This window comes from Oncorhynchus keta, chromosome 25, assembly GCF_023373465.1.
Source record: "Oncorhynchus keta strain PuntledgeMale-10-30-2019 chromosome 25, Oket_V2, whole genome shotgun sequence".
Lineage (NCBI taxonomy): Eukaryota > Metazoa > Chordata > Actinopteri > Salmoniformes > Salmonidae > Oncorhynchus > Oncorhynchus keta.
This window is the reverse complement of record NC_068445.1, coordinates 24886405-24910409: the sequence shown is the minus strand read 5'-3', so window position 1 is coordinate 24910409 and position 24005 is coordinate 24886405. Positions and strand designations below refer to the sequence as shown.

Genomic DNA, 24005 nt, shown 5'->3' with positions numbered 1-24005 from the left:
TATTGTTTTGTTTCTCCTCTGTTCCCATACCAGTCTATTGTTTTGTTTCTCCTCTGTTCCCATACCAGTCTATTGTTTTGTTTCTCCTCTGTTCCCATACCAGTCTATTGTTTTGTTTCTCCTCTGTTCCCATACCAGTCTATTGTTTTGTTTCTCCTCTGTTTCTCCTCTGTTCCCATACCAGTCTATTGGTTAAAGCAAGTAAGGACTTAAGCTGAACTTGTTATAGCCTTGATGTTTGAATAGAGCTGTGTATTGAGGGTCGGGGACGGGTCAATCTAAATTGAAATGTGATTAAAAGAGTTCTGACAAACTATAATTGACCTCATCCCTAGTCACAAGCATTTGTTCATTTTATTTTCACTACAATGTTTTTGTATTTAAGTGAAGAACATGTAGAAATAGTGTTTGTTGATGACCTAATGACCTGGTCATTATAGTATTTAGACACAAATCAAGACTTATTAGGGTGTAGTACTCAGTCACAAGCAGTATCATACCATAGGATTACGTGGATTTCAATAGGACCTCTAAATGGATTGTAAAGAGTGTTTAATCTATGTACAGTGGATTCAAATTATGAATATCATACATCTTCACAGGTACTTGAATAAGATGTTATTCAAATGTTAATGAATACAATTCCCAATGAGGACAACAACAGCTTACTTATGTCAGTTGGGAGTTTTGAAAAACAGTGCCTAATAAGTGCTACAAAATAGAGGTAATTTCTGACCAGGCTATTAATGTTAGTATGGTGTTCTGTCCACATTATCAGATGAGTATGAATTTTACACCACAAGTGGTTTTAAGCGGCTCAAGAGCTTAACATTCGCAATGCATCAGATTACAGACTGTTATCATCTCAGGACAACAGGGGGCTAACCTGGTTGCAGGTTATAATCTAGACAACGTAGCAGATGCATTTAGATACCTTCTGCTGCCTTTTGTATGGTAGGCTGACCATTAAGGGTCCAGCTTGGTCTATGGTTCCTATACGTTCCATGCAGGAATATGAAAAAGTACAACTTTAAAATGTTTATTTGGGGTCCAAGTAGTGAAGCTATTTGAAAAATATTTTTCTGTGTCTGTGTGTCACAAGTAAATTATCAATGTGTGTTGTACGGTGGCAAACATACTTCATGCCATGAGCTTTGGTATCTCTCAACAACAGTGTCTCTGTAATACCGGGGAAAAAAACAACACCCACTTGTTCACTCACTGCATTGCATTCATAGCAGAAGTTAAACACCATCTGCTCCAGGGTCTCTGTCTTTCTGGGTCAGACATTCAATTGTATACAAGACAAGCTTTACAGTACAAAATTAAAACAGGAATGTATCATCATTCATTCATTCAATGATAACTGAGGACACAATGGAAGTCACAAAGAATGCCCAACAGCTGGCATTATCTGCAAATCGCCTGTAATAAGTTTTGCAGTATAATCAAAAGCCCCAAAATATCCTGCAGCACACGAAAAGGTACTCTTTCTGACTTCTGTCCTTTTTCTAAATGTTTAAAGAGCATTTATTTACAGATGGTGGGTCCTCTTTTACAAATAGACTAAAATGTTGTTGACAGTGTTAATGCAATCTGTGTCACCTTTCAAAATAAATCACACGATAAAAGATGGGAAAAAATACAAATACATGTGAGACTGACTCATGGAAGACACTGAGCAATATAAAGTACAGTACATCTACATATGTATCACTTATATAGTGCAAAATATTATAGTGAATCATTTTCATGAGCGCTTCAGCCAGTTGCAGCACAGGTGCCCCTCCAGCTCACTATGTGGCTGCAATGTGCTCATATGTTCATAAAGACAAATGAAAAAAAGAAGCCAGTTTTTATGTCTGACTTTAATCAATGATATAATAACTTCCTCTCTGCTTTAAATGTTATCACCTCGAACAGGAACTGGCTGAGCATGAGGGCTGGTTATGTATACTACAGTAAAACAACCTGGCACACCAGCTATGTCATCAGTGGTTCCCAATGGAACTAGCTGCTGGGGAGTTAGGCTTGGTATTGGGGAGACTGGTGGAGGAGTTGGCTGCTCCATAATGGGTATGTGGTATGGGCCCGGGGGAGAAGTTGTGCCCACATATAATGTTTGAATTGTGGCTGTGTCAGTGATTGATGGCAGAGCCGTTGTGACCATAGACCGTATATGGGTTGTGACATTATCAGAAGTCAGACTGGGAGAATCAGTCAATGCGATGATGACTGGATGCTGTGAGGTAGCCTCAGTGTCTGTCCCATTTAGTGCATCTGCTGATGAGGCATCCGTTTGAAGTGTGGTTTGTGAAGCAATTAAAGCATCATCAACTTCTGAGGCTGTTTCAGAGGCTATAGCTTCACTGTCTGGTGGGTCTGTCTCCTCCTGAGTGTCTGGTATTGCGATCTCAGTGCCAGCGACCATTGGCTGACCATTCTCTGAGGAAGACTTGCTGGACTCCGAGGACTCAGACGATTCCAGGCTGTCAGCCATCATGCTTCTGAATTGGAATCCATGTAGACTGACCTGGTTTCACAAATATAAATACTATTTGAGTGTAGAAACATAGAATAGCACACTTTTGACACAGTCTCTATTCACTGACTTTGTCATTGTGCACATTATAAGAATGACAGATTTTTAAGAATAAAGATGATGGAAAACGGCAGGGGCACTCTTACTGGTTTTGAAGATGCTACTGTTGCCACAAATAAAATATAGAAGGCGGTCCTCAAAATCTCCAATTTATTTTCCTTCATTTCTGAAAGGGTAAAATAAATGTCACTTTTTTTAACATAGTAAACTTGACAAACAATGTTGGTTTATTGAATACATTATAATTTAACATTATTAATATATAATATAATAATATATGCCATTTAGCAGACGCTTTTATCCAAAGCGACTTACAGTCATGTGTGCATACATTCTACGTATGGGTGGTCCCGGGGATTGAACCCACTACCCTGGCGTTACAAGCGCCATGCTCTACCAACTGAGCTACAGAAGGACCACAATTATTCATTCTATAGGGCCATGTGTTTTGAACTGTCATGTCTCATGACCTAGATTTTAACTGTTATTTTAAGCCAGGAATTAGAATTACACCAAAAAATTAAAGCAATTATCTGCGGATGGAGCTGGACCATCTGACATAAAAAGAAAAGGAGACAGATTGTTGAAAAAGCTATAAATAAATGTTCAAATCCAGGTCATGTGATATGATTGTCCAAAACACAGGACCATTTGACCATTCAACACTACATTCGTATGAAAAAGTTTGGCCACCAATCTGAGGCTGCATAATAATTTACTCTGTCGTCACAGAAAATTATCACAGTGGCATGCCATTCATTTTCTAATAAAAGCTGAGTACTGGGGTATTGTCCAGACAAAGATTTTTAGTGTAGCAATATTAAGTTGTATGAAATTAAATCAGATGTGAAAAATAGGCCATGCAAAAATCCTTGTCATTCTGTTGATTTGAATACCTGTAATTTAGCACAGATTAATTGGAACACACAATTGGTTTGGTGAGCTCATTAATCCTTGAACTTCATAGACCAGTGCATCCAATCATAAGAAAAGGTATTTAAGGTGGCCAATTGCAAGTTGTTGTTCTCTTTGACACTCCTCTGAAGAGTGGCAACATGGGGGCCTCAAAACAACTCTCAAATGACCTGAAAACAAAGATTGTTCAACATTATGGTTTAGAGGAAGGCTACAAAAAGCTATCGCAGAGATTTAAGCTGTCAGTGTCCACTGTAAGGAACATAGTGAGGAAATGGAAGACCACAGGCACAGTTCTTGTTAAGGCCAGAAGTGGCAGGCCAAGTAAAATATCGGAGAGACAAAGGCGAAGGATGGTGAGAACGGTCAAAAACAGCCCACAGACCACCTCCAAAGACCTTCAACATCATCTTGCTGCAGATGGTGTCACTGTGCATCGTTAAACAATTCAGCGCACTTTGCACAAGGAGAAGCTGTATGGGAGAGTGATGCGGAAGAAGCCTTTTCTGCACACACGCCACAAACAGAGTCACTTGAGGAATGCAAACGCACATTTGGACAAGCCAGCTTCATTTTGGAATAAGGTGCTGTGGACTGATGAAACAAAGGTTGAGTTATTTGGTCATAACAAGGGACGTTATGCGGCAAAAGAACACAGCGTTCCAAGAAAAACACTTGCTACCCACAGTAACATTTGGTGGGGGTTCCATCATGCTGTGGGGCTGTATGGCCAGTGCCGGTACTGGGAATCTTGTTCAAGTTGAGGGTCGCATGGATTCCACTCAATATCAACAGATTCTTGGGAATAATGTTGAAGAATCAGTTACAAAGTTGAAGTTATGCCGGGGCTGGATATTTCAACAAGACAACGACCCAAAATACTGCTCAAAATCTACCCTGGCATTTATGCAGAGGAACAAGTACAATGTTCTGGAATGGCCATCCCAGTCCCCAGACCTGAATATCATTGAGAATCTGTGGGATGATTTGAAGCGGGCTGTCCATGCTCGGCAACCATCAAACCTAACTGAACTGGAGATGTTTTGTAAGGAGGAATGGTCCAAAATACCTTCATCCAGAAACTCATTAGAGGCTATGGGAAGCGTCTAGAGGCTGTTATTTTAGCAAAAGTAGGATCTACTAAACATTGATGTGATTTTTCTATTGGGGTGCCCAAATTTATGCACCTGTCTAATTTTGTTTTGATGCATATTGCACATTTTCTGTTAATCCAATAAAACTAATTTCACTACTGAAATATTACCGTGTCCATCAGTTATTTGATAGATCAAAATGAAATTGCTGATCCAAACACCCAATTATTTATAAATGGAAATCATGGAAATTGTCAGGGGTGCCCAAACTTTTTCATACAACTGTATATGCCAAAGACTAGTAGAAAATCAATTTTATTATTACCTTGATTGGGTTGAGTATCCTCTCCTCTTCAGCATAAAAAGGAAGGGGTATACAGTCCCAATGAATACAAATTAAAAGTTCCTGTTCCTGCTGTATATCCAGCACTAATAAGAATACTATAGAATCAAATGGGATGTATGAATGAACAATAGACACTGTATGAATGGGGTATGCTTATATGCATGATTTGGTGCGTGGGATAAACCAAGTGTCACTCCATAATAATTCATTACATTTGCTGACACATTTACTGGTATATATGGCAATACTGGTATATACTTTAGTCTAGTCTATATTTGAAGAATAGAAACTTCAACATTAAATCCCCCAAAGTGTTGAATGAGAGAGTAACAGAAATACCATACAGACACACGAACCAATGTAATTTGAAGAAAAAAACTATAAGCCCAGTAAACAACTACTAAAACAGAATTTTAGACCCAGGGCAGTATTCTGTCAAGACTTTACAGTAGTCATTAAAGGAAGAATGATTTTTTAATTATATCATACCACCAAACCAAAGGAACACCCTCATTCCTCAGGAATGATTTGCGTAAACACAGAAAAACAAATAAACCAATACACATTTTCCTGAAGCAGAGAAGCGACAATCATGCTGCACATTAAAATGCCATTATCTAATATTCATTAATTAAATGGTAGTATTTCTTCCCAAAATGTGCACAGATACGCTGTAAAATCGCAACACACAAGTTTTATTCATTTATTGCAGATAATTGTTTTACATCCAATGGTAAACAGAAATATGCATTAAGTATAGAAAGACCCAACAATTGACAGTGTGGATTGTTATATAATAGTCAGCATTATACATTTATTTAGTTTAATCTCCAGCTACTTTCAATACAAAAGTAGCTGGGTATCTGTGGAGTGAACTGGGGAAAACTACTTTGAATCAGTGAAGTCTGAATCTCAGCAGGCGATTATCTATGTCTGAAGTTCTCCTATGATGGGAATAAAAACACCAGGGTAAATGAGGATGGGAGGAGGAACAGAGTCAGGTCGTAGGGGAGGAGACAACATGTTAACCCCACTGTTGCCCATCCCAGTGGCCACCTCAGATGGGAATACAAAGATGGGTCCAGGAAGTCCCTCTGCTGCCTCCGCCCTCGTGTTTGTGCTCTGTCCTGAAGGAAGTACAAATATGGGTTACAGGGCGGGATGGGGGCCAATCTGTCTGGTTGGCCACTGGGGGCAGAGGGCAGAATGAATACTCCGGGCTGCTCGGGATTCCGTTTCGTTGTATGGGCACACCATGGTCTGTGTCCCCACGTGTGGAGTCTGAGGGTTGGGTGCACAGGGCTAGGGCTGGTGGGGGGAAGGGCAGAGGGCCACATAAGAGATCACAGTTTCCACTAAGAAAACAGGGAGGATATATATACACAATACCTGTGATAGGTTGGACAGCGCCTTTGAAAGGAGGGACAGAGAGATCAGAGTTATTAGGGGGCTTAATGGGCCTGTATGGGTCCTCGTCTGGGGGTGGTGGTGTGGGTCGGAGCAGTGGAGGAGGGACAGGTTTGGGGGTGCGGTGAGGGGGAAATAGAGGGTTCTCAAAGTGAAAGGTGGAAGTGAAGGAGTCATAGTCCTTGTCCCTCTGATCCAAGGGTCTTGACAGGGGATATCTGAGCAAATGGCCACTGGATTATGTTTTTTTGCTCTTAGACATCATCTTATAAGAGACAAAACACAATTTGAATTATGGTAAAGAGCACCAAATTTGTTTATATGATGATATCAGCAGCTTACTGCCTCGTGGTTTTAGATGTTAAATGTGAAGAAATGGTCACTTACTGGGAAACTGAAGGAGACTCAACTTAAGCACATAAAAAAAGTTCAACATCCTGTAAAAATAGAAAAAGGAAACACTGGAGTTTACGGCCTATAGAAATAAATCAACAAAAGTATCAAATGAACCACAAAGTCATCTATATATAATTGAAGATATAATAATTAAAATCAGAACGGAGGGATATCTAGAAGAAAAGAAAGTCAACATTACTGTCATGAGATCAAGATTGTTGCGTGTATTTTCTTTAAACAATATAGTTGTAAGGATGGGACAGGGCTACATGTTTTATGCATATAATCAAAGGGTGTGACCTAATCAGAGGTGAGATTTTTTTCCATGTTTCACTGAAGCCCATCAGAGAGGTGAGACACATAGAGAGCAAGCTGATGGTTATGTCCTGTATTTTGGTTAGTGTTGCTGACAGAGAGCTGATGGTTATGTCCTGTATTAGTTGTTGCTCAGAGAGCTGATGGTTATGTCCTGTATTTTGGTTAGTGTTGCTGAGAGAGCTTATTGGTATGTCCTGTATTAGTTGTTGCTCAGAGAGCTTATTGGTATGTCCTGTATTAGTTGTTGCTCAGAGAGCTGATGGTTATGTCCTGTATTAGTTGTTGCTCAGAGAGCTGATGGTTATGTCCTGTATTTTGGTTAGTGTTGCTGAGAGAGCTTATTGGTATGTCCTGTATTAGTTGTTGCTCAGAGAGCTTATGGTTATGTCCTGTATTTTGGTTAGTGTTGCTGAGAGAGCTTATTGGTATGTCCTGTATTAGTTGTTGCTCAGAGAGCTGATGGTTATGTCCTGTATTAGTTGTTGCTCAGAGAGCTGATGGTTATGTCCTGTATTAGTTGTTGCTCAGAGAGCTGATGGTTATGTCCTGTATTAGTTGTTGCTCAGAGAGCTGATGGTTATGTCCTGTATTTTGGTTAGTGTTGCTGAGAGAGCTGATTGGTATGTCCTGTATTAGTTGTTGCTCAGAGAGATGATGGTTATGTCCTGTATTTTGGTTAGTGTTGCTGAGAGAGCTGATTGGTATGTCCTGTATTAGTTGTTGCTCAGAGAGATGATGGTTATGTCCTGTATTTTGGTTAGTGTTGCTGAGAGAGCTTATTGGTATGTCCTGTATTAGTTGTTGCTCAGAGAGCTGATGGTTATGTCCTGTATTTTGGTTAGTGTTGCTGAGAGAGCTGATTGGTATGTCCTGTATTAGTTGTTGCTCAGAGAGCTTATTGGTATGTCCTGTATTAGTTGTTGCTCAGAGAGCTGATGGTTATGTCCTGTATTAGTTGTTGATCAGAGAGCTGATGGTTATGTCCTGTATTTTGGTTAGTGTTGCTGAGAGAGCTGATTGGTATGTCCTGTATTAGTTGTTGCTCAGAGAGATGATGGTTATGTCCTGTATTTTGGTTAGTGTTGCTGAGAGAGCTGATTGGTATGTCCTGTATTAGTTGTTGCTCAGAGAGCTTATTGGTATGTCCTGTATTAGTTGTTGCTCAGAGAGCTGATGGTTATGTCCTGTATTAGTTGTTGCTCAGAGAGCTGATGGTTATGTCCTGTATTTTGGTTAGTGTTGCTGACAGAGCTTATTGGTATGTCCTGTATTAGTTGTTGCTCAGAGAGCTTATGGTTATGTCCTGTGTTAGTTGTTTCTCAGAGTTTTTTTTGTGAAGTAGTTTGTAATATTCTGTATATATTTGTTCCCAGGGGGGAAGGGGAAGGCACTTATGGAGTGCTTAGGCAAGAGGCCAGCGGGCATACATACCCAGTAGTATTAACTGTCTATGCACACTAGGAAAGACCTGGGTGGACCACCCCCTGTATTTTGGTTAGCGCACCAGGTGGTGCTAAGTTATGTAAGTAGTGGGTAGGCAGGTAAGGCAGGAGAGGGGGCTGTGGCATTTAGTTTCTTTGCTTTGGTTCTGTTCAGCCCCTTTTCCCCAAATTAACCGTGTGAAGGAATAAATTCCCAGTAAACGGTAAATTCTCTGCCCTTTGTCATCCTTACTCACACCTACAATCCAATATATTTTTTTCACTCCACGGGGAGCTGAGTTGTAGCAGGGTGTTGCGTTCCCGCTTCCTAGGGGCGTCCGATACAACAGCCTTTAATCAAATAGCGAGATTACACCTAGATAGCAACATAGTTGCCATAGGAATGATTAATATCAGATAAACATGTGGTTGCTAAATCCAGATACATAACGGTAGTAACAGAAGCTTCTCTATTAGCACGTTAAATAGAAACTAAGGTGGTCTGATAAACATGCCCTTTCAGGCCAAGCAACAAAACAGGATTCACCAGACCACCATGTAGCTCAAGGCTACATATCAAATTTGTGTTAATTTTTTTTTCAATCGTAAAAGCCATTGTCTTGTATAATTAAACATATGTCGTATTTTCATTATACAATGTAGTCAGAACCAAACGCAAGATGTGATGCGTGTTTTACATTATCTAAAGGTCTGAAATCTGGAAAGTCTCTCCATGAGGATGATGCTTGTAAGTACATTTTCATATATGGTACAGATCTACTTACACCACGACTCTCAGGATCACTCCCCCTTGACCCATCTCCCTCTACTTTCTTCACTGCCTCAGCATATGACAACTTCTGCACTACTCTAACCCTGGAAACCTCAACCTGCCTCTCTTGCACGGGACATTTCTGATCCCCAGCCCCATGGGCACCCACACATTCCACTACTTTCCCCAATGCTACACATCCTTTGTCTCTTGTCCTTCTGTACACTTCTCACACCTTGGAACCTCCCTCCTACACACTTCTGCCACATGCCCATAAGCTTGACACTTGTAACAATGTAATGTATTCGGCAGAAAAGCTCATACAGGATAAATAAGTTCTCAAAAATCACTTTGTCGGGTAAAGACTCAACATCAAAACAACAGACAATAACTCTTCTGTCTCATCACCCTGTCTGTGTCGCACCAAACGACGAGCATCACAAACATCGAGAATCTTCCCTTTCACTTGGTCAACTTGTACATTTACTTATACGCCAGTAATCACGCCCTTCACTTGAGAGCAAAACAATTCACATTTCTTTCCCCCATTCATTTAACGCGGATCGCGTTCTCTCTCTGACCAGCAGAAACACAAACAATTATCACAAGAAGACTTCTGGTTACCCTCACCGATTCCACCCCACCCAACTCTGTTTTCACCCACCCTGAAACCACAACTGGATCAGACAAAAGGCAAGTGTCCACTTTTTCCAAAGACTTCAACCCTACTGTCACAGACGCCTCTTTATCGTGACCCTCGGTACAAGCCTCAGGCTCCGAGAACTTCACCACGTCACCCACCTCCGATACTTCGACCTCATATATTTCCACTTCTCCTGTCAGCTCACCCTGCTTCCACTTTCTACCATTCTTCTTTAACAAACCATCTCCCTTTTCCCGACATTTCTTTACTGACTCAAGCTCACCCTCTTCCCCTCTCTCTCTCTCTCTCAGACGTCCTCTGCCTCTCTTTTTCCCTCCATTCCTCCAACATATTCCAAGTATACGTCTCCTTATGATAATACTGCACTTCTCCAGTCATCTTGTTCTTGCCTTGTCAAGGGATGCAGTTTAACCAGATGTCACAATCTCCGCACAGTCAGCACGAACCCCTCGGAATGTCACCGTCGAAAAACCTTAAAATTAGGTCATCGGCTCGGCCTGGCCTTATATATTTGTATGCCCATATATGGTAGTAAGTCAGACCAAAACTGTTAAGGCACAGATCAATAGCCAAGATACTCAGCTTTCCACAGACGCCCTGCTTTTGCAGATAGGGGCTACCGTTCTCATACCAACTGAATTGAATAAAAACAACAAATAAGGTTCCCAAATATTTAAGAGGGTATTTAACTGTATTTACAGTGCCTTCGGAAAGTATTCAAAATGACAAAGCAAAAACGTGTTTTTAGAAACGTTTGCTAATCTCTAAAAATGTCAAACTGACATACTACATTTACATAAGTATTCAGACCCTTTACTCAATACTTTGAAGTACCTTTGGCAGCGATTACAGCATCGATTCTTCTTGTTCTTCAAGCTTCTTCTTCAAGCTTGTATGATGCTACAAGCTTGGCACACCTGTATTTGTGGAATTTCTCCCATTCTTCTCTGCAGATCTTCTCAAGCTCTGTCAGGTTGGATGGGGAGAGTTGCTGCACAGCTATTTTCAGGTCTCTCCAGAGATGTTCGATCGGGTTCAAGTCCGGGCCAATCAAGGACATTCAGAGACTTGTCCCGAAGATACTCCTGCATTTGGGCTCCCGGGTGGCGTAGCGGTCTAAGGCACTGCATCTCAGTGCAAGAGTCGTCACTACAGTCCCTGGTTCGAAACCAGGCCGAATCAAATCGTCCAGGTTTGGTAGGCCGTCATTGTAAGTAAGAATTTGTTCGTAACTGACTTGCTTAGTTAAAGGTTAAATATTTAAAAATTCAAAATTATCTTGGCTGTGTGCTTAAGAGTTGTTGTCCTGTTAGAAGGTGAACCTTTGCCCCAGTCTGAGGACCTGAGTGCTCTGAAGCAGGTTTTCATCAAGGAGCTCTCTGTACTTTGCTCTGTTCAGCTTTGCCTCGATCCTGACTAGTCTCCCAGTCCCTGTCGCTGAAAAACGTCCCCATAGTATGATGCTGCCACCACCATGCTTCACCGTAGGGATGGTGCCAGGTTTTCTCCAGATTTGTTGCTTGGCATTCAGACCAAAGAGTTCAATCTTTGTTTCATCAGACCAGAGAATCTTGTTTCTCATGGTCTGAGAGTCTTTAGGTGTCTTTTGGAAAACTCCAAGCGGGCTGTCATGTGCCGTTTACTAAGGAGTGGCTTCCGTCTGGCCACTCTACCATAAAGGCCTGATTGGTGGAATGCTGCAGAGATGGTTGTCCTTCTGTAACGTGCTCTCATCTCCACAGAGGACCTCCGATTGCTCAGTTTGGTGTCCAGAATGGCATCCAGTTCTAGGAATAGTCTTGGTAGCTCCAAACCTCTTCCATTTAAGAATGATGGAGGCCGCTGTGTTCTTGGGGACATTCAATGCTGCAGAAATGTTTTGGTACCCTTCCCCAGATCTCTGCCTCGACACAATGCTGTCTTTGAGCTCTACGGACAATTCCTTCGATGGAAGATGGTTTGGTTTTTGCTCTGACATGCACCGTCAACTGTGGGACCTTATATAGACAGGTGTGTACCTGTCCAAATCATGTCCAATCAATTGAATTTACCACAGGTGGACCCCAATCAGTTGTAGAAACATCTCAAGGATGATCAATGGAAACAGGATGCACCTGAGCTCTGAATACTTATGTAAATAAGGTATTTCTGTTTATTTTTAAATTTAATAAATGTGCAAACATTTCTAAAAACATGTTTTTGCTTTGTATTTATGGAGTATTGTGTGTAGATTGCTGAGGATTTTTTGTTATTTAATCCATGTTAGAATATGGCTGTAATGTAACAAAATGTGGGAAAAGTCAAGGGGTCTGAATACTTTCCGATGGTATTAATCAATAGACCGTCCTTACTATTATTTGCTATTGAATTAAATTTAAATAAAGTGTCTTGACATGTAAATTATAATTTGCAATGACTAGTGTACATGCATGGAATATTGATTAGTTGGTTTTATCACTTGGTGACTTTCCTCTCATTATAATCCAGTCATTGTTTATTGTAAAGCCACATACACATTCTGGTTTCCAAAAACATGGAGTCAGTTCATCTGTTATTATAGCAACACGTTATGTTTAAACTTAAATAGAATAGTTGAACACAACTGTCAGGATTTGGCCAGGGTTGTTCTGGTTTTGGTCACTAGATGCCCCCATTGTGCCTTTTGACCCTTTTGTTTTCCCTTGTTCCCAGTTATGATTTGCACCTGTGCCTCTTTCCCTTGAATGTATTTAAACCCGTAGTTTTCCTCATTTCTTTGCTCTGTGTTTGAATGTTAGCACCCAGCCCCAGCGACGCCGTGAACATTTGTCGCGCCAGTTGGACTCTCTTGAGGTACTCTGCTTTTGTTCTCGTTTATTTATTTATTTATATGGTCTTTCTGTAGCTCAGTTGGTAGAGCATGGTGCTTGTAACGCCAGGGTAGTGGGTTCGATTCCCGGGACCACCCATACGTAGAATGTATGCACACATGACTGTAAGTCGCTTTGGATAAAAGTGTCTGCTAAATGGCATTTATTATTATATTATTATTATATTATTTATTTTTGAGGCTTTTTTTCTGCTGTACCTACCACCTTGTGGATTTACCTTTTTGACTTGGAGGATTACCTTTGTTCTCTTGGAATTACTTTTGACGTTGTGGATTTATATTTTTGCCTGAACATTCCTTTTTACTTTATTAAAACACCGTTTCCAGTACTGCTGTGTCTGCCTCATCTTCTGGGTTCTGCCGACTATTAGTGGCTCAGTTTGCAAAGTGACTGTTTCTCACACCGGAGACCTGAGTTCGTAACCGGGTCCTGACAATAACTAATTGGAACTACAATAGTGAAATCAAACAATTTATTTTCATTGTTTATTTGGGACTTAGCCTGGGTTTGTTACATAGGGTTCATTCTGTTGCTTTATCCACATCCAGTCATTCTGATATGTATGGTTTTGATTACAGATATAGTCAGCCAATGTAAATGCCATCCATTTTTATGGTTTGTCTCCTGTCTATTATTGTTAGCCTATTATGTTATTTGTTTTACTGTCATTCCCTGGCAATATATAGCTCAGTGTTAAACACCCCGATGAAGGCTTTAATACAGAAACACTTTGCTGCATCCCAACTGGCACCCTATTCTCTGGCCTATATAGTGCACTGCTTTTGATCAGGGCCCTGGTCAAAAGTGTTTAACTGCAGAGAATAGGGTGCCAATCATGAATACCTTTTTATTGACCCTCCATGACTATACATTATCATGTCAGTTATGTTATTCTACTGGATTTGATCCAGCAGTTACAGGCCTTCACTGTTGCACATGCCCAGCTTCCACCACTGAGTGTCAGCAGTGAGCCACAAACTTAACAAAGTGTTCCCATTCGGCCCCCATTGAACTATGCAAAGCAAGACAGTTGTGATGTCCCTGTAAAGTTACTGCAGGAACACAGTAGAATTATATTTCTATGAAGTGTTTGAGTGTTTCAAACTTTAGTGTCAGTGACTTCACAGTACTATGTGTTGCTTGCTGCCATAGAAATGGAATTCTTCATTCTAATTCTAGTGCTAGTTCAAATTCTACCACTTAAGTTGCTTTTCTTTAGTGAGTAGTCAACAATTTTATCTTCCAATATTAGAAGGTTGTATATTGTTCAACCTATTAAAACAGCTGCCATGGAGTTACGCATTTGTAGAGCATCATAACGCTTTGGGGTTGAAACAACTTAGGTCAATCTCTCTCCATCTGTGTCAGTAAAGTTAGCTATGGAAAAGGCAGATAGGGCCATGTCTGTCCGGCTCCTGTCTGTCCCCAGCCTTTTATGTCTCCTGTCCCTGCTGTGCTGTGTCCCTGCGGGGAGACCCTGTCTGCAGTGTGACCGCAGGGTCAGGCTCCTCCATGAAGACTACCTATTGGCTGCTGCCTCTGCCACCATAGAGGACCAGATAGAACTGAAGAAGATTCTAGACTACGCCTACGTCACCTACACAACCACCAGCAACCAGTATAGCGGAGTTATTGGTAGGTGGTTGTTACTTACGAGCCAAGCGCACTACCAACTGTGCCATAAAGGTCCAGACCTCTTAGTAGGCGTTACAGAGCATGTTAATATGTGTGTGTGCCCCCAGACCCGACCACCCTCTACAGGGCCAGTACAGAATACCAGAGTGAGTTTGACCGTTTCCAGGGAAGCCAACTCACAGGTGTGTGTGTGCCTGCGTGTGTTTGTGCTTGCGTATTTGCGTGCGTGTGAAACTGACTACAGTCTGTCTGTCCTCTCCCTGTGTAAGGGCCTCTGACGTTTGAGGCCATTCAAATTCTGGAGAAAGGCAGGAAAATTCTCGAGAAACACCTGCAGACTTTTGTCCAGAAAGGTGACTGGTTCAGCTGTAGCCTAGTGTTAATATCAACAATACCAACAGTAATAATATCAGTGGCACTGTAATATGTTTATGATTCTTTCTGTAATAACAGTGTATGGCAACACTTTACAGAGTGGAATTTAACTAATGTCTTGTTTTCATTTTGTCAGGTCTCTGCCCAAACAAATGTGGTAAGCCCATGAGCAATTTAATTAATTTGTCATTCCTGCCATTCCTTTCACCCCCTTCCATAGTGCTATCATTTCACCTCACCTATTGGCCTGTGATCACACACACACACACACACACACACACACACACACACACACACACACACACACACACACACACACACACACACACACACACACACACCCCTGCCATTACAGTTATTACTTTATAGATCAGCAACGAATTGTGCTGTCTTTTTAAACTGCAGGGTTGCTGTATCAGAGAGTAATGAACTGCCTTTCCTGTCAGTACAAGCTGCACACCTGCCCCTCTACCACTCAGGACTGCGGGGGTGAGTGTGTGTCCGTGCATCCATGTGTGCGTTCATGCGTGGGCGAGCCTGTGTGTGTGTGTCTTTATGCAGCAGCACTGTCTACTCTTATTGAATGTCATAGATGACTTAGGTAATACTGACCTGTTCAAACTATTCTAATCTGAGGTTAAATCAATCCCACTGTCTATCCCTCCCTTCCTCTAACCATTATTCTCTCTTCCTCACTCCCTCCTCCCTCTCATTTTCATTCTCTCTCCTCCTTCTCTCCCTCTACCCCAATCCTCCCCCTACTCCTCTCTCTCTCTGGTAGAGTATCCAGTGGAGGCAGCAGAGGGAGGACAGGCAGTGTTGGACTGTTTCCTCCCCTGGCATAGTCTAGTTGTGGGCCGGCCAGATTATCACTACACCTGGGCTCCAGGGACGCAAAGGACTGCAAATGTAAGACGTGAGGGTGCACACACACACACACACACGCACAGACAAACACACTGAAGTGTTCTGGCTTTGAACACATACATGTAATGTTATTCATTTTGACTTTCATCCATCCCTTTCCCATTGTTCACTTCCCTCTAGCTGACAGAGGGTGATTTCAGAGTGCTGGTGGTTACTGAGGATTCCTCTGTGGTGCTGAACCAGCTGCATGTCGATGAGGAGGGCATGTACCGCTGCCTCCTAACGGATGGCAAAGGAACTGTCCTTTCACGCACACACTTCCTGCTCACTGGTATGCCAGTTTGAATACATGTAGCCCCTGGCCTACTTCAGAAATGCATCATCCCTTTCTCCCTTCCCTCAATGTTAAAGTGATAAGAGTTGTTAAAAGTTATATTCTTTGCTTTCACTTATCCAGCTGTGTTAGATTGGTGATTACTTCAAGAGGACAGATCAGTCTTTGTTAAAGGCATTGATAGAGGCATAGACATTCAGAGGTTACAATTCTCCAGTAAGAATAGGCATGAAATGGGATGAAAATAAAGACGTTTGGAAACAGAATAGGCCAGATCACCCTTCACCTCTCCCTCTCTTTTGTCCACAGTCACCCCGTCACCTGTCCCGACTCCCAGATCTCTCCTCACCCTGCCCTCCCTCCCTCCTAGTTATGATGCCTCCCCCATTTCTCACCCTCCCACTGACCTCCTGCTGGTCATCATCATCATGGTTACTGCCCTGAGTCTGATGATCAGCCTAGCCCTTGCTATTGCTTTTGGGTGAGAGAGGGATGGAGGGTAAAGGTGGGGGACAGAGTGAATGATGGGTGAGGGAGAGGGAGGGAGAAAGACAAAGGGGAGGAGGAGAGAGTGACCGAGGGAGTGATTGCTTAAAATATGAGTGGGAGAGACAGAGAGGGGGAGAGAGATGATGGAGGGATTAATTAGAAAAAATATGAATCGATGTTCAAAAGATGAATTGAGAAATTTGGCCGTGTGAAATTTGTGGAACCAGGACAGATCTTCTGTGGTAGCAGACAAGTCCAATCTCATTTCCCTTCCAAAATTCAAAATATTCCCTGTGTAGGAAATCGCATTGATAGAATTGTTTCTCATTACCCTCATATCCCACAGCCTCCCAACAGATGTTACATTTTGATGTATCTACTGTTAGTTGCCAGGAATAGTAGATACAGAAATACAATAAATAGGAAAGATACTACACATACAGCAGAGTGATAAGTAACAGAAATGTAAACTTTTTCCTTGAATAATCAAGGACACATTTCTGGTGTCAGAGTTGACGAGGGAATAGAATGACATAATGTCATAATATATATAATAATATAATAATATATGCCATTTAGCTGACGCTTTTATCCAAAGCGACTTACAGTCATGTGTGCATACATTCTACGTATGGGTGGTCCCGGGAATCGAACCCACTACCCTGGCGTTACAAGCGCCATGCTCTACCAACTGAGCCACAGAAGGACCATAAAGTCTGAACAATATGTGTGTGTGTCCTTCCACCAGATTGATGACTCTGAGACAACAGAGAGAAGAGGAGGAGAGGGAAGGGAAGAGATGATGACAGCGGAACAAGAATGTGACTGATGTGGAATATGAGAAGGGATGGACAAGATTTTGAGTTTTTAAAAAAACACAAAGTTAAGAGAAAAGGTGTAAATTAATACTGACACTGTTAATAACTATCTCAGAGTGTAGCACACACACACACATCATTTAATTTAATTCACTTGATTGACCTTAATAAGGTTTTCTGAACGGAGAGAAGATTATAGACACGTGGGATAGGATGATGAGAGGAGTGAGGGATGGAGGTAAAACTCCTAGATTAGACTTTTTCAGATTAATATTCCCAAACGTTAACCTAATTCTAGATAATCCACTATGGGAGCAGGGGGGGACGGTAGGCGAGGGGGAGGGGAAACAGAGACCGTTTCCATATTCAAGTTCCCTTTTCATTCAGATAAAGAGAGTATTAAAAAGTGGGCTAGAGAGAGACACGTGAGTGAGAGAGGGCCATAACAGAGAAGTTAAACAGTCTACATTAGGGCCCTTCACTCATCATCACCATCAGTATTTTGTACTGGAGTTATTAGCCAATCAATCAATCAAAAGATGGTTTCCTCTCACAAAAAAATATTCCATTTGTAAAAACCAGCTCCTTCTAAGTGTCCAGTGTGTCTTTACAAAGCGTCATGTTTGCTCAACATTGATATGCGCAGTAATACTGTTGACGAACATACACACAAGGTTTTCATTCACTTGTGCAATGTAATCAAGTGAGTAAAACTGAAAACAAAACCTTTTCAAAATATTTGAATTTCCTATCTTAACCTTTATTAGTAATAAGAGATACAGGGTCTTGACTACTGTAGCTCTTTTGTTTTATTTCCCACCTTCATGGAATAGCCCCTTTTACTGACAATGCTTGACTTTAAAAGAGACTTGTCACACTGCCTCAGTGTTAGCCACAGCATCCTACATGTGAGGGTGGCATCAATAATTCATTTCACTATTGCATTGCTCACTGACTCATTTGGAAAATGAACAAAGTGTATTTTCCAGGATGAAGGTTTTAAAGGTGTGTGTGTGTGTGAGAGTGTGGGTCATGGGGTGTTTTCCTCTCGTCGTTCGCCCACATGTCAGCATTACAGGAAGCTGTACCACATACATCCTGTTACTCTAACCTCCATGCTAACCCTCAGGTGCGTAGACACACACACACACACACACACACACACACACACACACACACACACACACACACACACACAGTCTCTATTTAAGGAAGGATTATAAAACACTGTACTGTAGCTCTCTGAGTAATATTCTGGGTTTTGTGTGGGAGAGCATGACAGTTTGTATTGCATATCAGTAAAGCTAGCTCAGTGGTTGCCAAGCATGATATGTGTTGCGTGTATGTGCCTGTTGGCAATTATAACTGTGTGTGTGTGTGTGTGTGTGTGTGTGTCACTCTGGTACAATACGTGCAGTCTCAGTTTACAAAGACAAGGGAGGGGGATGAGAGATGGAGGGAGAGAAAGGAAGTGGAGTGGGAGGAAAATAGTGGGAGAAACGGTGAATGGATGTGCTGTGGATTACAAGGAAGTGGTGGAGAAGGGAGCAGGAGGTCAGATGACTGTTTAGCTGTATTTTGTGCTGATGGAAGGTAGATACTCTAGCATAGTACCACAGTCCTGCTGCCTCCATAATTACAACTACATACATCATCACTGCACAAAGTTATGACTCACCAGTGGTAGACAATCATGGTCACTATTGTTGTTGTAAAGAATGAATGGAGCCAAAGTTGAAACAGAGTTATTAATAACATAGTTAATTAATGCTATGAAAGGGTTAATGAATGGAATTCTACAGAACATTAGCTCAGATTAGGGACAACTCCAAACAGACTGGGGTCAGATTAACATGTAAATCAGAGAGAGGGAGGGAGCCAGAGAGAGGGGGTGGGAAACAGTTTATGAATAGGGTATGATGTAAATATGTATCCTTCTCTGCTGTGCAGAATAGCCTAACTCATTACATAAGCGCTCACACACATGCATCAATACACCTGTGTGTTTGACACATTTTCTTTATAATCTCAACATTCACAAAATAGTTGATTTTCTTACTTTTTAATTCTGCATAGTTAGGAAAGGCTCATAAGTAAGCATTTCACAGTAAAGTCTACACCTGCTGTATTCGGCGCATGTGACAAATAACATTTGATTTGATTTAAAGCTGCAATCTGCAGTTAGAACAATAACAAAGCGGACACCCTGAATCCCTCCCTTGAGATGACGTAGAGGCACCTTCCCTCTGCATCATGAGGGCGAAAAAGAGAGAGATTTACTACTAAATGACAAAAATATAACTTTTGAAACAAACTGTCAAAATGAAGACCATAATTGACTTGCTTCACTATAACTATGGCTAAAATATGTTTTCTTAATGAAAAGTTACTCTTAGAGAGAGAGAAAGAAGTCATATATATATATATATATATATATACATATCAGTTCTGTAGTTTGGATGGCTGGCTGTCTGGGGGTATTTTTCCACCACAGTGATAATGGATATCCATTCTAATCAACAGCAAGGTATTAATTCTAATCAACTTTCACACGTCCAACTGTAACCAGAGGCAAGGACACAACTAGAGAATGGGAACTGAAACACAGATATTTATCTGACCATAACCTTTAACCCAACCCTAAACTTATCTGTAAACCCTTGATTGATAACAAAATAGCATGTAAAAATAATATGTTTTATATGTCATAGGCTACCCCCCTGCAATTTCAATGAATCAGCCGTGAATCAATGGAAACAGTTTAAATGAGATGTGTGTGTTAAAAATGGGTGCTTAAAGTCAAAACATGATGTAATTTAGAACAAACACAGGGTAAACCCCAAGCACCACGTGTGGTTTTGGAAAATCCGAGTTTTTAAGTCAAACACCTTATAAGGAGTTCCGGTACAGACAGATGAGCTTATATGGTCTGTCCGTCTGTGATGTGTCCTCCTTATGTGGAAAAAGAGGGCGGAGTAGCAGTTTGGTATAAAACCCTGTCCCTCCAATCTCATCCCATCTCTTAACAAGAAACAAGAAGTAAAGACAGTTTAGTACTAATTTCGAGGTGAATTGTTTATGGAAATAGTCACATTCAGTACTCTCTGACTGAAGTCAAATTGTTTTAATTAGTTGATCAAGTTTGAAATATATTCTGATCAAGAACAAGTGTGTTTTGCCAAACATTTTGTTGCTTTTAGGCTAGTCTATAACCTTCCACAGGAGAAAAAAATCAAAGCGACAATTTTTTTACCTGTTTATTTTTGGGACCAGAACTAAATAATGTGTTCAAACAGCGAGCCTCTGGAGATAACTGGTATTGAGTTGGCCCACATCCTCAGAACTCCCCGGGACCAGTTCACCTCAGGCGGCTGTGTACTGCTGGACTGTCGGCCTTTCCTTGCCTTCTCCAGGACTCACATCTCTGAGTCCCGCAATGTCAACTGGAACTCAATGCTCCGGCGTCGGTCCAAGAGCTCCGTTGATTGTTTGGAGTGGTTGGTCGTGGACAAGGACCTCCTTGGTCGGCTGTGCAGGGGTGATTTCTCGCCAATGGTGGTGCTTGATGAGAGTAGCCTTTCTATGGCCGAACTGAAAGGGGAGAGCTTGGCCAGTATGCTGCTGAACGCTTTACAAGCCGATGTCCAATCCAGCTCAGCACAGATCTGCTTTCTAAAAGGTGAGATTTACCAAGCTACAAAGCAAAACAAGTCGACTATTAGATACATTTTGAATGAAATCAAATGGCCTACAAAATAAAACAAGAATACCCCAAAAAGTCCAAAATTGGAGTTGTTAATTCATATTTTTAGGCCAAAATATTATAATAACCATATTATTACGTTACATACATTTTTTAAATAATTTCCACTACAAACCATCATCTAACTAGGTCATGTTCCTATCTGGTACAGAAGAGGTAAGGAGTTATGTCATAAGCTGCTGAGTGTCATTGTAATGTTTCTTAATGGCAGGTGGCTTTGAGGGGTTCCATGAAGAATATCCAGAAGTCTGTTTCAACTCCCCAGGCCTGCTGGGACACAGCCCTGCAATGATGGACCCAGAGCCTAGCGTGACAGGGCGGAAAACACCACCCTATGATCAGGTGAGAGACTGGGAAAATAACTGAAACAGTTGCATGAGGACACTTTTCTCAGGCATTTGTCCACTACTTTATTTGGTTTGGGATGTTTTTCCTTCATGGATTGAAATCAAAGTCATGTTTTGGTTGGTTATTGTTTTTGATTGGTTGGTTTGTATTCGATTAACAGGAGGGTCCAGTGGAGCTCCTCCCCTTCCTGTTCCTGGGCAGTGCAGTTCATTCCTCAAGGCGCGAAACTCTCACTGCAGCGGGGATCACGGCAGTGCTCAACGTGTCCTCCTCCAGCCCCAACCTGTATGAAGAGGACCTAAAATACATGAGACTCACTGTAGAGGACAGCCTGGCTGCAGACATCGCAGCCCGCTTCCCCGAGGCCATCGCCTTCATAGGTCAGTTCCACAACTAGCATCACCTTCTGGGTGTGTCCCAAAAGGCACCTTCTTCTAATTTGGTACGCAGACATTGGTCAGGTTCCCCTGCTCAGACGTTGCAATCATCCACCAATGGTTGTGTGCCATGTCATCGACTGTGGCGTTGTGCACCAGATTAATATAACATATGATGTGGTAAGCTGATACGTAAAGTATCTATCAAGGCATTGTAAGATCTGGCATGCGTCAGCAACGTCTGAGCAGGGGAACACGACCATTGTCTCCTCTCCTTAATTTGAAAACGCAGGACAGGTGAAAGATTGCCAATTTCTGGGACATTTCTTTCACATATATCTAGATTGAAGAGACGAGGAAGGAAACCATTTTAGACTATTGAGACTGTTTGATAAAATACAGAGCTCAAAGCTAACTACCCTGCTCTGTACCTTCTCTGTTGCAGACTCGGTGAAGGAGAGTGGTGGTCGTGTGCTGGTGCACTGCCAGGCCGGCATCTCTCGCTCGGCCACTATCTGTCTGGCCTACCTCATCCACGCCCGCCGCGTCCGATTGGACGAGGCTTTCGACTTCGTGAAGCAGCGACGCCAGGTCATCTCTCCTAACCTGGCCTTCATGGGACAGCTGCTGCAGTTTGAGACCGACGTTCTGTGTCACTGACCCCATCATTAGCCATATATTTATATATACGCTTTGCCACTAACAAGACTAGCAGAAATATATTTCTGAGGAAGACTCAAGAGAAATGTACTGTATATATGGATTAGTCCAAAAAGTTGGACTAAAGTCCACCTAATCCACTTGGACTGTGATGAAGAAAGTTGATCGATTTCACACGTTTTTATGTGTCTCTGCGTGGCCACAGCCTCATAACTGCTCAGAGAAATGTTTACCCACTCTGCCACTGGCTGGGCTGTATCTGAGAGAAACCCACAGAGACAGTACATGGTGAGAGAAATATATATCTGCTGTACTGCTGGCAGGAGTATATATATATGTATATATGTGTGTGTGTGTTTGCCTTTTTGGACATTTTGCAAGGGCTGACATAAAGGCCTATACTGTGTGATAAACCCCAGCAAGCTGTTGGGTACCAGAGTAATAACTACTGTCTGTAAAGCTAAATGTGAATGATTTGTATCTTGATCAGGTGATTTAATGTATTAAGGGCAATACATCAATACAATCAATTTCCTAACACCAGTGCAAATCTGAAACAAGCTTATCCTTATCAAATCATAGGTGTTGGCTGTAGCTTGTAGGTCTGCTCTGGGCAAAGGGAAGAAGCCATCTCAATCCTTATGGTGTTTTTATAAAACTTTAATTTTTAATTTTATTATGGTTTTGACAGTATTGTGATTTACACTGTCGGTTACTGCACTTTATTTGCCAATGTGGAGGCAGATTCCTGCTGTTTTTCACATAGATTAAATACTTTATAAACTGGAAAACACATGTTTGTCTATGTATGTTTATATAATGATGCCCTGTATACATACAGTGCCTTAAAGTATTCACACCCCTTGACTTTTCCTACATTTTGTGGAGTTACAGCTTGAATATCAAGTGGATTACATTGAGATTTTGTGTCACTGGCATACACACTGTAGGAGCCAAATATGTCATATTGTATATCGGCATGTTTCCAATTCAATGCATTTCTGTTGTATGTGTGTTTGCTGTCCCCTGTCAAGTGTGTGTACCACCTCTACAGGCCAATGGAGGAAGTTAGAAGGCATACATGCTCCAAGGCCTACTGGGAGTGACTGGAATGGCTGCACACAGTCTTTTGACCATGCCAGACCATGTTTATCATGCTGTTTGTTCCTTTAGTTTAATGATCATAATTAGTTTTGGTAGAATTCAATGCATTTTTGTATCCAGAACAACGACAAATAAATGTATTATTTTTCAACTTGAATCAAACTCTGGACATGGGATGTTAATGCGTCTAGACTAACATTTCACCCCTCTCCATTGTGGCTAAAGGATTAACAAAGGGGTTGAATACTTATTGACTCAATGACTTATTGACTTTTAATATTTAATTAGTAAAAATTGATAAAAACATCATTACACTTTGGCATTATGGGGTATTGTGTGTGTAGTGGCTAAATTGTCCAATATAAATGTCTCAATACAATTTCCACTTTAAGGCAAGCTGAAATAAGTTCCGAAGTAAAAATGTGATTAC

At 41.5% G+C, this 24005-nt stretch overlaps 2 protein-coding genes and 2 long non-coding RNA genes across 4 annotated transcripts; 2 read left to right on the top strand and 2 right to left on the bottom strand.

The window, feature by feature from the left end:
* Nucleotides 1-1506: 1506 nt before the first annotated feature.
* LOC118383163 (uncharacterized) lies at nucleotides 1507-5072 on the bottom strand. The gene is made up of 3 exons (XR_008079011.1): nucleotides 4937-5072; nucleotides 2689-2768; nucleotides 1507-2533 (listed from the first exon to the last, which is right to left on the bottom strand). It is a non-coding gene; the product is annotated as an uncharacterized LOC118383163 (long non-coding RNA).
* A 442-nt stretch (nucleotides 5073-5514) lies between these two features.
* Nucleotides 5515-10603, bottom strand: LOC118371713 (uncharacterized). The gene is made up of 3 exons (XR_004823059.2): nucleotides 10198-10603; nucleotides 6752-6801; nucleotides 5515-6629 (listed from the first exon to the last, which is right to left on the bottom strand). It is a non-coding gene; the product is annotated as an uncharacterized LOC118371713 (long non-coding RNA).
* A 3574-nt stretch (nucleotides 10604-14177) lies between these two features.
* Nucleotides 14178-16501, top strand: LOC118371711 (izumo sperm-egg fusion protein 1). The gene is made up of 8 exons (XM_052479943.1): nucleotides 14178-14440; nucleotides 14548-14622; nucleotides 14710-14793; nucleotides 14952-14972; nucleotides 15221-15304; nucleotides 15597-15718; nucleotides 15863-16013; nucleotides 16326-16501. The coding sequence occupies exons 1-8, from the start codon at nucleotides 14185-14187 to the stop codon at nucleotides 16499-16501; spliced, it is 969 nt and encodes a 322-aa protein (XP_052335903.1). The 5' UTR covers nucleotides 14178-14184.
* A 3855-nt stretch (nucleotides 16502-20356) lies between these two features.
* Nucleotides 20357-23726, top strand: dusp2 (dual specificity phosphatase 2). Its single transcript, XM_035757296.2, has 4 exons — nucleotides 20357-21002; nucleotides 21298-21428; nucleotides 21595-21814; nucleotides 22257-23726. Exons 1-4 carry the CDS (start codon nucleotides 20606-20608, stop codon nucleotides 22469-22471), a joined length of 963 nt encoding a protein of 320 aa, XP_035613189.1. The 5' UTR covers nucleotides 20357-20605; the 3' UTR covers nucleotides 22472-23726.
* Nucleotides 23727-24005: the final 279 nt, after the last annotated feature.